The sequence below is a fragment of the Labrus bergylta genome, chromosome 21 (genome assembly GCF_963930695.1).
Source record: "Labrus bergylta chromosome 21, fLabBer1.1, whole genome shotgun sequence".
Taxonomy (NCBI): Eukaryota; Metazoa; Chordata; class Actinopteri; order Labriformes; family Labridae; genus Labrus; species Labrus bergylta.
The window spans coordinates 8,349,902-8,365,209 of NC_089215.1; the positions used below are offsets into that span (position 1 = coordinate 8,349,902).

General features: G+C 39.4%; 1 protein-coding gene across 2 annotated transcripts in view; it reads right to left on the reverse strand.

Annotated features, from left to right (window-relative positions):
- LOC109996044 (A disintegrin and metalloproteinase with thrombospondin motifs 14) overlaps nt 1-14,920 on the reverse strand; it is a 44,114-nt gene extending 29,194 nt beyond the window's left edge. For both annotated transcript variants that reach the window (XM_065949750.1, XM_020649985.3), the window contains exons 1-3: nt 14,271-14,920; nt 13,484-13,905; nt 1,655-1,811 (exon numbers count right to left, since the gene is read on the reverse strand). In XM_065949750.1, the coding sequence (XP_065805822.1) occupies nt 1,655-1,811; nt 13,484-13,905; nt 14,271-14,349 (658 nt within the window). In that variant the 5' untranslated portion in view covers nt 14,350-14,920. The remainder of the gene's footprint in view (nt 1-1,654; nt 1,812-13,483; nt 13,906-14,270) is intronic.
- Nucleotides 14,921-15,308: the final 388 nt, after the last annotated feature.

Sequence of the window (15,308 nt, forward strand, 5' to 3'; positions counted from 1 at the left end):
TTTCTTTTGCCCATCTCATGATTATCCTTCTATTTGCTTATTTTGCTCTGCAAAAATAACTATTGCAACATCATCATGTAAATTACAGATAAAAGCAAGAATGGAAATATGAAATGCAATAGTTATAGTGATAGTAATAATTGTTCAAGAATGTGTTTGTGGGAAACATTCAAAGTCTGGTTGCAAAACCAATCACACACATCTGCAGTATTTTATAAAAGAATGTAGCTTGTGAAGAAATGCAGCATGAAAATGCAGCATGAAAATGTGACTGAGTGACTTGATTACCTTTTTTTCCATAGGGCAAATTGGCAGTGGAGTAAAATTAAAGAGCCCATGCCCATTAGTAGTTTCATAACAGCAGGGGAACTCAATGAATTAGAGAGTACAGTGAGAGTCTTCCCCCAGATGCTCAATTTTGGCTGCAAAAAGGTCAACCCCCCCTCCTAACCGAGTCCCTAGTACTACCACTGGAGCCCAGCATTCCTCACTTCTCCAGCTGGTTGAGGGAGCTCCAAAAACTAACAGCTTAGGAAGTGATTTTACAAAATTTGAGCTTCTTAACTGCAAATTCTTGCGTAAACTATTTTTAAACTTTTAGATTTGGATTTTTTTTAATATAAGACACGTTTTAATTGGTTTCAGTTCAGTCTCTAAATCAGATTCTAGGCTCTTTAAACTTCAAGGTAAAAATCATGTATGCCTTCACTTTTGTCAATGTTTCATTATCACTGTGTTGGAGGAAAGGCTTCCATCAAACGCAGGGGAAATATGGGTGTCAGAATATATCTGTGGAAATCGTTTGCTCAGTCCTTCAAGATATCTGGGTCTTTATCGTCATCATACCTTCTGTAAGTCTACTGTACATGGTAATGTGAACCTCAAGGTTGGTTGCACAGCGGGTTTAACAGGGCTCAGCTGACAAGTTCCAGCTGCTGTAAACAAGATACCAATGAACCAAAACAGTGAAGTGAAACCAAAACAAGGAGCTGAAAGAAGCTAAAACGCTACGCATATGGGGAACTAAAGAGCCGCAAGTGAATCCTCTTAAGGGGACCCCATTAATTAATAAACATGGGGCGCTGGTGGCACAGTGGTTAGTGCGCGCGCCCCAAGTATGGAGGCTTTTGTCCTCAACGCGGGCAGCTCAGGTTCATCCAGCCTATTGCGCCTTTCCCGCATGTCATTACCCTCTCTCTCTCCCTGATTTCAAACTCTATCCACTGTCCCATCTCTACATTAAAGGCACAAAAAGCCCCCAAAAGTAAAAAAAAAATGTTTTATTTCATTGTAAATATAAAAATATAAATTTTGTCCTCTAATGCGTGTATATATCTCAGGAAATAAATGGAAACTTGTGGCGCTCGGAATAGGCTGAAGACACATTAAGACCACTTCAATTAACATATTCTCGTACTAAAATGTTTCTTATTCTCTGGTATTATCTGTTGAATGCTCGTGAGTCTACTTCTTTTGCTGGATACCTAAGTTTTGTTTTTCATCTAACATACGTACCTTGCTCCTTAGAACCTCCAGTGCACTTGTACTTATACTATACCCCCACATGCTCACATCACATGCAGTCCAAACATACACTCAAACACACACAGTGCTTTTTGTTTCCACTGACGTCAAACCGCTACTCCTCGCCTACCTTCATTGTGGAGGTCCTCCCTCCGTTGGCCCGACTCCCGCTTGATGGCCGACCTGCGGTAGACCACGTGGACACGCCCCTTCACTTCCACATCCTGCTTGCCCTTCTCAAGGGGCTCGATGAAAAACTCCCCATTATCAGTCCGGATCAGACCTGCCTGGAAAAAAAGAGGGCTTCAATTAGTGCACCCCTTCTCCTTCAAAGGGTGGAAATTCAACTGGAGGTAGTAATTACAGTGTGCTTGATCAATTGTACAGTTTTTGAGAAGGGCATGGAATGGAGAATGACGCAGGTAGACACAATTTGGTCCATTTCAATCCTTTTACCAAGATCAATTTAGTGTCCACAAAATTTCATCCCAACCAAGATGATGAAGAGCTTTTACTGCTTTTACATCCCATTTATATCCTCTTTATCTATTTGTATTTACTTAAAAACCTGTTTTTGAAACTATTACCAGTCAGTACCAGATGTACTTTTGAAAGCAATTTATTTCTTCCTAACTTCCTGTTGTGCTCCACTTCAGTTTCAGTCTGAGATTACTGCCACTTCTTTCAGCTACCTGCTTAGTGTAGCTCAGACCTGACCTCAACACTGACTTCCATCATGACTGAAACTGTTGTCAAACGTGGAAACTCTGGAAATAAACCAATCAATTAGGAAGTACAGCAAACACAAGTTGACATTTACCACTGAGTTCCATCGTGACAATACTTGGGCAGTAAATTTATCAACTTAACTGTTGACAAATATCTAACACAGCCTTCACTTAACATATTACCTCTCTTTTCTGCTGTTTAATTCACTTTCTTTTTGGGAAGTAAATATATATTGTGTGGTAAACCTACAATATATCTACATAGGGTACATTTGATTTTTGCTATAATTATATTCAGAATGTTGCATATTATTCCTTTAAACAAATGCAAAAAAACTGCAGTGTTTACTTTAGACCAGGTCTGTGTTGATTACTGGTGCATATGATGCCTTTAATAGCACTGCAATATCAAGGCTAAAAAAGGCTACAGAAGTACACACATTTGTGTACACAGATGGTTGCAGTTACATTAGCAACTTGCACGGCTTAGATACAGGCGTGAAAATGTCTCTCAACTGCTTAAGCCAGAAGACCGAAATGCAGTTTGTTCTGCACTGTGTGTGGGATCGAGTCTTATACCGTCTTCTCTAAACTGGTGTCTGAGTAGATTCTTAGTCATCTAGGTCATGGATGGTGGTAATTCAAATTTAAACCAAAGGTGAATGAACTTGGTTGAACCAAATGAAAAGTTCAGAAGAGTTTATCTGAATGCAAGACAAACTTATCAACGTCAGGTCTGTGAGTCATTATTGTGCCATTCTTGCTGGGCCATTTTCACCTTCAAGTTAATGAAGAAGGTCAGTGTGAACAAAGGTTATTTGTCATATTTTTAAATTACACATTTTTGTTCAAACACAAATATGTTGTTCAATGGATATGCCAAACTTTAACAGAATTGAAAGTTTTAAAGAATGTTTCTAACACGATTGAATGTCTGTTGGAGGGAAAGCATGATTTCTGTCTATGGCCCACCAGTGGAACAATACTTTTTTGTTAGCTTTGAGCTGCAATGACTTGAGGTATTTCTTGGTCATCTTTGCCATCAGCCTTTACTCGATTAGAATCTGTCTATGGTTTCAATCTCTCACAAAAAATGAATGTTTCTTCCATTCTTATCCATTTGTTTTATCTAGTGTAAAAATGGAAAATCATTACTTACTTCAATTATTTTTAAGCTTTCAACTTTCAGGCCACCAGTCAATCATAGAGTTAACACCTGGGCTTAGTCAGACTGCAGATACATTAGATTAGATTCTCTCATCAGACCTTGAAGATAGACAGTCCCATTGTTATTTGCAGTTGTTAAGGATGGATTTGTGTTTCCAGACATCACTCTGGAGTTTTGTTTTTGCTGCGCCCTGTATTTAATTTTTTAACGCTTCTCCAGCAAAGTTGTGATTTATTGCAATCAGCGGAGACACATCGCTAAGATGGGCCAAATATTAAATCCACCATGTGTTTTTCACATGTTTCCTTCAAAATGCTTTTTTTTTTTTTTTTTAAGATTTATTTTTGGGCTTTTTGTGCCTTTATTGTAGAGATAGGACAGTGGATAGAGTCTGAAATCAGAGAGAGAGAGTGGGGAATGACATGCGGGAAAGGAGCCACAAGCTGGACTCGAGCCTGGGCCACCCGCTTGGAAGACTATAGCCTCCATACTTGGGGCGCGCGCACTAACCACTGCACCACTGCGCCACCGACGCCCCAAAATGTTTCGTTTTTGAGCTAATAGTGGACACTGCAACAAGATTTGTACAAATCCATCCAGGGAACATTGTTCCATCATGGTTCCTGTTGGACACCATCAGCTGTGTCTAATAAAGAGGAAAAAATGAAGCAAAAGCAATGTTGTCTCTCTCTGCCAAAGAACCAAAATATAGTCTGAGGTTGATACATTTCCTCTTCGTGTTGCCACCTTTCTCTGAATCTTAATAGACTGAATTTGTGTTTTCTGACCAGCGCAGATAATGGAAAGTAAAATTCTCATAAAAAAATCCATCCAGTCTATCATTATACCCCTAGCAAAGGCACATCCATTTTGGCAATATGGTGTGTAATAACAGCTGGAAAAAGAGGTCTTCAAACAGGAAAGCAAAGGAAAAAATAAATCCTTTCAAATCTTTCCCATGCTGACACTGGGGATGAAAAACACAAGTGCTGTGAAGTGAAGGGTTGAGTTGTGACGGTGAGGGCAAAGAGGAGTGAAAGAATCTGTCCAGCCTCTGACCAGGAAATGCCAAGTAAGACATGCTCGAATACTTCCTCTGTGGTCTCTTATTTCAGCAGTGGCTGGAGAGTGAAGCCAGCTCTGTGAGGGGAGAGAGGGAGAGCAGTAGCATCTGGAAGGAGCCTCAGAAGAACCAAATGTAAACATGTGCTCCCTGCAGGGAAGTATGTCTGGGCCAAGGAAAGGTGGAGGTTTCGCTGCCAGAAGTCAGGAAGGGACACCGAGTTATTCGATTTTTAGAAAGTCTGCCTAAATGTCTTTATTTTTAATGTCTTCAACACAACCAACAATTACATGTTATTGCTGAAGACCTTAATACAATTATTTTGTCTCATCTATAAACCCAAATGGATTTTTAATTTGCCTAAATCTGATTGACAAATAATTTGGTTGACTGCTTGACAAAAAAACAATCGTAGTTCATCCAAGATCATTTCCAATTATATTCTAGCTGAAGCCTGAAATTTGCTGCAATTCTCCTCTTCAAGTTTTTTTCTTGTTTTGACTTCAATGGCTGAGTAAGAAAAATGAATATGGAAGTGTAAAAGTAAAGGGGACAAACAGGATTTCGGGGGACACATGTCAATGTAGCTCTACTACTGGCAATACGTTGTTGAGACTGAAAGAAAACATGGAGCTATTTTACATAAACAGAGGGAATGAAAAAACATATATACTGTATATGTAAAGGTGTATTTTAAAGATGAGCTTAGCCAAAGGCCCAGAGGCTTAACCTGCAATTTGAGGCCCACTGATTTAAAACGAAGCCCATGGTTGTAAGCACATTATTTGCTGATCTACACAGTAGACACACAGAGACTAAAAAAATCTGCTGTCAACTGTTGACTTCAAGTTGAGCATGTGTCATTTTCAGAAGGTCACACAGTAATGAATTCATTTCACTTTCAAAATCCATAGCATGTCTGGATAAGGACCCATGGCATAACAAGATGAGACAAATCTTCCTGAAGTCCTTGCAGTGACGAACATGTCGGTGACTCTGGATCAAAGCTTTACTCGTAACACCAGGTAGATCAATGAGTCAATAAGGGGGTCATTCAAAAGCTGAGTGAGTGACAGCTTGTGGTAATGGGGTATTTCTACCTCATTCCTTTTTATCAGCTTTTTGACCTATACTAAGCCGGACCACAAAGGGAAAGCTTTGCAAGCAACAGCTGGTGATCAGGGAAAGGTTTAATAAAAGGAAATTGGACTTAATCACATAAACCCCCCCTGTTCTGAACTTGTATCAAAGAGGAGAGACATTATATTTATTATATATTTAATTTAGCCACTAGCCACTAGCAGGAACGGTTCATTGAAGTAGAAGGTTATAATTAGGCTGCTAATTGGAGCTGATTAACTTTCACATTAAAGATGAGCCTGATTTTAAGCACCTTGTTGAACAAGAAGGATAGATGCCGCTTATAGTGGTGGATTGCCTTTTACACTAAATGTTCTAAAATTAGTTAGTTGAAAAGGGTAAATCATATTTTGGTAGTTGTCCTGGTGGTAGCAGAGGCAGTTATTGTGGCAGTAGTTTAAAATCAGAAAAAGTGTAGAATTATTATTAGAACAGTATGGACAATAGCAATGCCCATAGGGGTTGAAGAAGAAGTAGTAGGCTGGTCAATAGAGGGCGCTAGGAAGCCGCCATAATCCCCACAAGTAGCTAATTTAAATATGATGTAGTTCATGAGTAGAATGTATAACTTGCAATAAAATGTAGATTTAAAAAGTTCTATATGTCTAAGGTTAGTAGTCGATGTAACAGGCAGCAGAAATCACAAGGGTAGTCATATTATAGAAACAGTGGTACAATAGTTGTAGTTCTAATTGTAGCAGTAGTATAATAACTAGTGGTTAAAAAAATGGAGATAGGAGTAGATAAATTAGAAGTATGATATCTACTGTACTACCAAGAAGAATAAGTAGTTCAAGTCATGATAGGAATTTAAGAGGTTGTGTGCAGAACAATTCTATTAGCAGTTTATTAGTAGCAGTAGCATCCACCGGTGTGTGTGGGGTTGTGTGTGTGTGTGTTGCTAACTTGTTAAATAGTGTTTTAGACAGTGATACTTAAGATGCTGCAAATGAATATCAGACTCAGAGAAAATCAATCATATTATTGGCCGAGTCGTCGGACTTCCTCTGATAGAGCTCTTAATTTAGTGACTCCACCTCAGTGCCAGCAGAGTCCTCGTTTGCCAGACAATCCTGAAATACTGGAATGGGACCAGGCCTTTGCAGATATCCCTATAAACTTTCATGAATATAACAATCAAAGCAAGCTTTTTCCATCTACAACGAATGGAAAACTGCAACCCCACCCCTAAAAAAAGCAAGCAGACTTGTTACTGTCCTGAAATACTGGAAGGGGTGTCTCTCTTTTTAACTGATGAACACACAAATAGCACTCTATCGACTGAGGCTTGTCTGGTACTCGTGTTTCCATCACACATGTAATTCAATCAGACCCCCATCATGATGGGCACCAGTTTAATCATAGCCATCCCTTGTAGCTCCACAACAATAGGTCACGCTTGTTTGGAGTACACAGCTGTTGTCATCTAACAGAAGAGGAAGACATCCTAAACAGGACAATCAAACATAGACCAAATATATCCAAAAGATAACAGATTCATGTGTGGCTTTACTGTACACAAGTCTTATCTGTCATGAGCTTGGAATGCCATAAATCTGGCGCCTCTGGGCACATGGCAGGAGACTCAGTTAACGTAATCGGTTTCTGATGATGTCATGCCTCACTAGTTGGGATCTCCGTGAGAGCAGTCCCACTGCTAAGGACACACTGATAGCAAAGCAATCAGTTATTGTGACTGAAAAACTGTTGTGGTGATCAAGTCTGAGCACTTTTCAGGAATGCACAGGGTGTGAAAATACAAATCATTGCAGCTGTGATTAACACTGGATGTTTGTGCTAAGCACGTCAAACATACTTTTCAAGGAGTTAAGTACAGTTGTGTGCATCACATCTGAGTTTTGGATGAATACAAACTGCAGATGAGAATTAGCCTGCATGGCTAAATCTAGCACATTTTTACATGTGTGACTTTTTTGCTCTTGTTAATTAACGTGCATTTTCCCTTTTAAATAAAGAAATAAAATCACACCTATAAAGGCAGGAGCTAGCAAAACAGCAAATCTGGCATAGTCTTTCATCAGGTCATAACATTCAAATCTGAATCCAAAAAGCAACATGACTTGGTTGAAGTTCTTGAAATTTGGACTTCAACCAAGTCCAGTTGCCTAGTGGTTTCAACCAGGTTTCGACATCAAAACTACTAGCAAAGCACATAAGCTAGCACAAAAACTAGCAGGATAACACCTAGCAAACAGAAGCTACAAGAGCAGAGGCTGAGAAAAATGTAGGTAATAGGGATGTTCGTCAGTGACTTTTTTCCAAGTCAATTAAAAGGAAATTTAAATTCCCTTTAAAAAGGTAAGAAAACATTCATAACACAGTCAAAGCTGACCAAAATGTATCTAAAATTGTCTGTTGGTAAACAGTGTTATTTGGCTTGCAGAGTGTTGCTAATGTTAGCAATGCTAGCGCTGCCAGCTGTTGGTCCTCCCTACTTGTTAACGTCCACATTCCTCTTCTAAATGTGGTTAAACATTGCTTAGGTCGATATGCCTGTTGAACTTGCAACCGCTTACATAAATTTTTATCAAAAATTTTAACCCGCTTCTAAAAGATGTTTTTTGTTTACTGTGCTTGTTAACATCCGGCTAGCAGAACAGGGAGAGCCCATTAACGAGCAGTCTATGGTTACAGCCCCAGCTAGTGGCGGACGGCTGTGTTGCAGTTAGAGCAAAACATTAAACTGGCATTGAGGGCAAAAATATGAAAATATTACTAAATCATTAGTAATTCTGGTGCTGACCAGTGAGGTCAATGGTGTTTAACAGTTTAGTTGACAAAATGTGCACATGCCTAGTAGGAAAACCACTTTGACTTACATCAGGTTCTCGCGCTATAGCTTCTTTAGGTCACACATCAGACACATATTTGAACATGGAGCAAATAAAGACAAACTGTATAGCCATGAATGAAATGCTGAAAAAGATAGTAAAAGAACAAAGCTGGTCGATCAAAAGCCAACAAAACAGAAAGATAACTGTACACATGCTAGCACGCTTGCAGGAAAACAGCTAGCATAGCAGAAGCTACAACAGTTTTCCCTGAAAATTCACTTCTATTGACATGAAATAACAGGAAAATGTGTGTTCTTCAAGTCTGAGCATCCTCTTTCCAGGATTATACATGTACAAAATACTGAAAAATCCTTGCAGTTGTGATTGACATCTAGTATTTTGACTTGTTTTCTAGCACATCAAATATACCTTTGTAGATGGAGAAAAGTAAAGATAAAGCACTATACATCTCAAAGGTTTTGCCCGCATGCACCTCTGTGCAAGATTAACGTGCTTATTTCCTTTAAACGCTGCCTTTCATCAGGCATGATCTCTTCCATGTCTTCCCATCAAGCAGACACTTTAGACTAAATAATTCACCTGCATCTTCAAATGCTCCCCAGACAACTCTGCATGCACAGACAGGTCTACGTTTATGTTGGCTTTGATGCAAGGAAACGCATGGAATGTATTCCTAAGTGTCTTTATAGGATGTTTTTACACACATCACAGAAAAAACATGCATCGAGTACATATTTGTTGCATACTGGAGCCTGGGTAGTGTAAGACTTCTGCCTCCACCACAGTTAAATAAAGATGATAAAAACGTTGACATCATTGTCTTTATCCAACAAAATCCTGCTTACTTGGTTCTTGAGGCCCAGTAAGCCATATTAAAAGAATCAATCAATCAATCAATCTTTATTTCTAAAGCACCAATTCATTACAAATGGTATCTTAAGAGACTTTACAAAAAAGAGCAGGTCTACCCTCACTTTTTTTTAAACCTTTACAAAGACCCAACGTTAATCCACCATGAGCACAGCGCTAAGCAACATTTAGCAAAGTTACAGCTATTAAAAAACTAACTTTAAGAGGCACAAACCTCGAGCAGAACCAGACTCATGATGAACAGCCATCTGCCGAAACTTTGTTGGGGTTGAGAAGGGAATAGAGGGAGATGCAGAAAGAGAGAGACGGAACAACAAGAATAAAATACATCTATAGCAAAAATGTGAGTGCACATGAAAAAAGTATGTGTTGTGTTAGGAACAGAAACTAAGATAACAGACTGATCAATCTAATATTAACAACTGCTAATATTAGCAACTGTAATGACAAGGAAAGGGGGAAGACCGATTATGGTAAGTTTAACATTTTTAATAATGTGAGGCTGATATTAATAGTTGTAGCTCTTAGTTTCACTTTAACACTTATAATAACGATGGTTGTAAATAAATAAAAAGAGGTTGCTTTAGAAATTGAATTAGTTGCCTGCTTGTGAATGTTCTTTTAAGTTCTGTCTCATTCCATCAAAATATTCTTTGTTATCTTTTTTTCCCTACAAATTGGGGCTCTGAGGAACCCAACATGATTGGTTTCTCTCAGTAAGTGTCTGTTGAGAGAGAAACATTTTCAAAGTTGGTGAATCTTTATTAAAACCAATTTAGAGAAAAGCAAAGGTGGCTCGTTTTCTTTTACTACTTTGCAATACAACGACAAGGGTTTCTCTTGAATAGTCAAATATGAAAAGGTTTTTAAGGACAGTAATCAACACACAACGTAACCTAAATTCATACAAATATTCTCTGAAGACATGAATGTTTGCAATTCAATAACATAATAAATTCCTCAACAAGAAACTGAACTGAGCATTAAGACCCCAAATGTCTGTCTTTCAGGGTTGTTGTTGTTTTTTTTAAATGCTGAATCATTATTGGAGTTGATTGCATTTTTAGACAACTCTAGATGATTGTATGATGATTACAAGCAGGTTAAGAAAGTGTTAAAAATGGTGCTTTGACAATTATACAGCTCTGTATTGATACATTTTTGTTTCATTACTTTGAAAACCAATTTTGGCAAACGTTTTAGCATCTGTTTTGTTTGATTTTTCAGACTTGTCCATTACATGAATCACAAAATCGATAGATTAGAAAAAGAACCCACAATTGATCAGAGTTCTAGCTAAGACTTTTAAAGCTATAGAATCACAACATAGCTTTTAAATCTTGATATTTTATCAAAATAGGATGCTTAAACTGTACTGCACAGTACAGAAGTTCAAAATACATACAAAAAAACGGTACATAAAACATCTTTTCAGTAAAAATGAACCTAATGTAAACAAAGAAGAAGTTAGCCAAACAACAAAAGCAAGCAGAACAGAAGCTAGCTTAAAAATCATCTGAGCAGAACAATAACAGTAAGACAGAAGCTAGCACAGAAGTTAGCTAAGGAACAGAAGCTAGCAGACCAAAATGCAGAAGAAGCAATCACTGTACAAGGAGTAGACTCAAATCATCCATTGCTTAGTGGACTACTATTTTGGAGCCTAGAGGTTGGTGTTTTGGCTGTAACCATGTTGTTTTTGGAGCCAAAGCTAACAATATAAAAGACAGAGTGGATACATAAGAGGCTCCAAGTTCAGTGGCTCCATTGGCTGAGATGACAAAGCTTAGCTCAAAAGTCACAAATAGCGTCATATAAGTTAAAAGTGTCCCCCTACTTCATGTTGTCAGTAGCTTTATTTGGAACATAGACTTTTTAATTTTTCAACCTAGTGGTTGCACAGAACAAAAGCAAGCAGTGAAAATTTGACACAAGACAGGAATCACATTTCTGCTTTCTGAAGGGCATTGATTTTATCTTCTTGGTTTCTCTACTGAATAATATGTCCTCTAAACCATTATAGCTTTCATTATTAGGCTACATGAAAAATCGTATAACACTGACAGAAGATGACCATTTGTGCACCTAGCTTTGAAGAAACCATAGAATAAAAACCTTTCTTATCATAACATGAGTTGAATCCAGCATTGTTCTGCATTGTGTTGCATGAGGCCACTGTGTCAATTTTAGCCTCCACTCGCTGGAAGGGTACACACACTGTCGCCTTTCAGGAAATTAGGCTACTTGTGAGTAGACATAGCATGGCATTGTTCACAAAGACCACTCACTTTTATTACATTAAAGGTCCCATATTCTGCTTTTTCTGGTTTTATACGCCCTTTAGTGTGTTTTCCAAGTGTCCTGTGCATGTTTAGGCACATCTATGTGCAAAAATTCAAAGTCCGCGGAAACGCGGCTTCTCCTACGTCCTCCTGTTAGCTACAGCATTAGCCGCATGTAACGCTTGGTTCTAGCCCCCCTTGATAAAAATTTGTCAGTGCAGCGTCATTGTCAGTGTGAGATCACTGATCTATGCCCATTGCTTCGTTGTGGCAAGCCCTGCAGCTCATGTTGAAATTTCCGAGACGCGTGCTGAGCAACTGACCAATAACGACAGAGCAGATCGGCAGACCAATCAGAGCAGACTTCGCCTACGTGGGGTCTAACAGTGTGGGCTCAACAGAGCGTAGCTGACAGACTCAGAGCGTAGAGGGAGCAAGAAGGAGCAATACATGAAAACAGACACTTTTTTCGGACTTTAGCTATTGTGAATGTACAAAAGTAGGTACATAGATTAAATATACGAACGCTCAGCGTCAGCACAGTTTGTTGTTATTTATACAGATATATGACTAGAGATAGGAAATGTAGCAGTGATGATAAAATATGCAAGTGTCAAGAGATCTCCAAGGTTTCTTTGTGCTGATGCAACATGAAAAGCTCAACTGTCCACACAAAGAAATCAAGACACTAAATTATGGGCCTGTGGAAATTCTAGCCAAGAGTCTCAATTACAGCCAAGTACTTGAATCAAAGAAAGTCATCTCACTTTAACTCTCAAAGAGTGTCATGTCGAAATAAAGTAATTATTAGTTAAACGAGAGTCTTTGGTGATATTCAAAAGCTCCAAGGTCGGGAGGTTATCTCCCCCTCCCATTCCACACGTTATTTTTATCACAACAACTCAGACAGCTGTCTCAGAAAACCTAAAGGGCAGCCTCACTTTGGTCAACCTGCCAATTCTAATGTCACATGCACGTTTGAAAATTCTCTCTAATTTGCTGGAGAACAAACATCCATTAATGGCTCAGCTCACCTCCTGGCACTTTAGACTATCACTGCACGACCAAATGACCACCCTTGAGCAGAGTGATTGATAGATAAGCAGTCATGGAGGAGACACAACGCCTTGGAAGTACAGTGATTATCTTGGGATTGTCACCTTGCATTGTGAAATGATTTTTACATGGATAGTCCTTAAATACCATTACTGACACCAAGCAAATACTAAGGATGCTTTGAACAGTGGTAGGTAATGATGTTCCATCCCAAAATCATTGGAATAAACCACTTAACTCCAGTATGCTAGAGGTTGATTCTCAACGTTTTTGGTTTCTTTTTCCTTTAAGCTTGGATTCAAGCCAGTTTCCAATGGTTGCCATTTTTTTCTCAAAATATTTGAAGAAACTTCTGCTTCCATGTTGATTGCTTAAATATAGCAGGTTACATACAGTAGGGTTGCACAGGCCCTGCTGTATGCTAATCAATGCTAATTCTTGAAAGCCTCCCAGTCAACATTTTAGTTAAAGAAAAACAATGAACGTAATTACTTGTGTGAAAGACGTCCATCACAGTAATAAACGTTGAGAGCATTTTTAATTTGCAGTTTGTTCAGCCTTGTAGAGCATTTTAGCACCTTTCAGCTGTTTGTTTTGGTTTTATGGCATGCACATTTTATGATTTTGCTCCTACTCACTACTCACTCCAGAGCCAGATGTGCCTGCCCTAGTGGATGCATTGCTAAGTGGCCATTGTCAAGAACTCTCTCATCATGAATGACTAACCAATAACATGCCACATCATGCCAGACACTCAGCCAAAGAAGGAAACGGGTATTTTCTTCATGCATCTCTCTCTATCTGAGGAACATTTCAACTGTGCATTAGTGACTTACCAGTCCATCACAGTTGCTGATAGCCACAGAGGCCTCTGGCATGTCGCTCACATCTCCAGTGAAAACACAGTCCCCGTGGATACGCTCCTTGGACTTTTCCACAAAGTCCTCCTGCCATTCCACAAAAGCCCCCGGGGCCACCAGCCTCCTGTTGGCCCTCAGTCGGAGGTGCAGTTCCTTCCCAAAAACAGTGACATTGAAAAACAAGTGCTGAGCCAAGGCAGGGGTGACCGAGGGCATCTCGGGGGCACCGCGGGCCACCCTTCTTCTTCCGCTTCCATAGTTTGAGGGGGCACCATCAGCTGCACCATCACTTTTACTTCCACTTCCAGCAGACACCACGTGAGAAATGTAGCGGCCACGGGAGTCTGTGCTGAATGGCACGATAAGACCATATTCATTTAACTTTCCAGAGAGTTTTTCTGATGGAACAGACAGTGTCAAGTGAGAGTCACATTCACAGAACTATTGCAAGTTCCTGTGGGAAAAGTCTACAGTACAAGTAGTAAAAAAAATATGCTGTATTATAGAGAATAGGACCAGACTTCATTTTATGTATACAACTGTAAGAATCATATGTAGCTCCAGTTCTAGTATAATAAATAATCATCTGAAATCATAGAGCTTAACCCACTGTATTAACTTTACCAATAACAGTTGGGCTGTCAGACCTATGTATATCTTACTATGAAACAGCCCACATTTCTATCATTATCCACCAACATTTACATCTAAAATACATTCTACACAGACAGCAAAAGCAAAGCAGGAAAAGTGGATTACTCACCTTGCGTTTCTGCAGCGAAAATATGATCCAAAAATAACTGACTGAGTGAAAAGCACATCAATAAATACATCCAATCCATAGCGAGGGCTGTAATGTTAGAGCTGCCACTTCAGCGCTGACTTTTCCTTTCTGTTGTAAACTCTGAGCAGAGTCCTTCCTCCTGACAAAAAAAAAAAAAAAGCACAAATGCAGGAGAGAAGTCCTCAGAGTTGAGCTGCAGCGAGGCAGCCGGGCATTTCTGAGCTTCCCCTCTAGACGCAAAACTTTCGGATATTCACAAGTTGTTTCCAATCTTTTGGCCTGTGCTGAACTGCAAAGACCAAGACTGCCCCATCCATTTAGAGAGCAAAGGGGGGAGATATCTTGGGTGCTGATGACGACAACTCCCCGGTAAAAACCGGGACAGTTTGAAGAGAGAGCCCACTTTTTTTTTTTTCTTTCTTCTTCTTCTTCTTCTTCTTCTTCTTCTCTTTCTCTCCGTCCTCTCCTTCCTCTGATAACTTTTTAAAAGGCAGGAGAGCAAGTTAACGCACGCCTACGCCGAGGGAAAAAAAACAAAACGTCGGAGGAGTTCAGATAAAGTGTGCAGAGACAGAGTGTCCCGTTGGTGAAACATCTGCCGTCCAGTCGTGCACCATTACGCACCAATGGTTCTGCTGCGGGACTCTCCACTGCTCCACTTGAAGCCACGAGCAGCCAACAGTGGGAGCGCATGCTCTGCACCAGACAACCACAGATTTAGCCAAGCGACTTTTTTTTTTTTTTTTCCAACTCATATGCTGCAAAAATATCCACCTCCACAGCTTATATGAAGTCTTTAAATATCTCTGAAAAATAGTGAAAAGGTTTTTTTTTATGTTTTCATATGCAGGGTAATAACTCGTAATATGTTTACGTTAGAACACTAACACACGTCAGAGATAAGGCTGTAAATCCGGGGTGTCAGAGGTCAAAAAAGTTCCAATGCACATGCCTCCAAAGTCACATTTTTCTTGCCTTAAGAAAAATGTGACTTTGGATTGTTCAGAAAGAAACTAA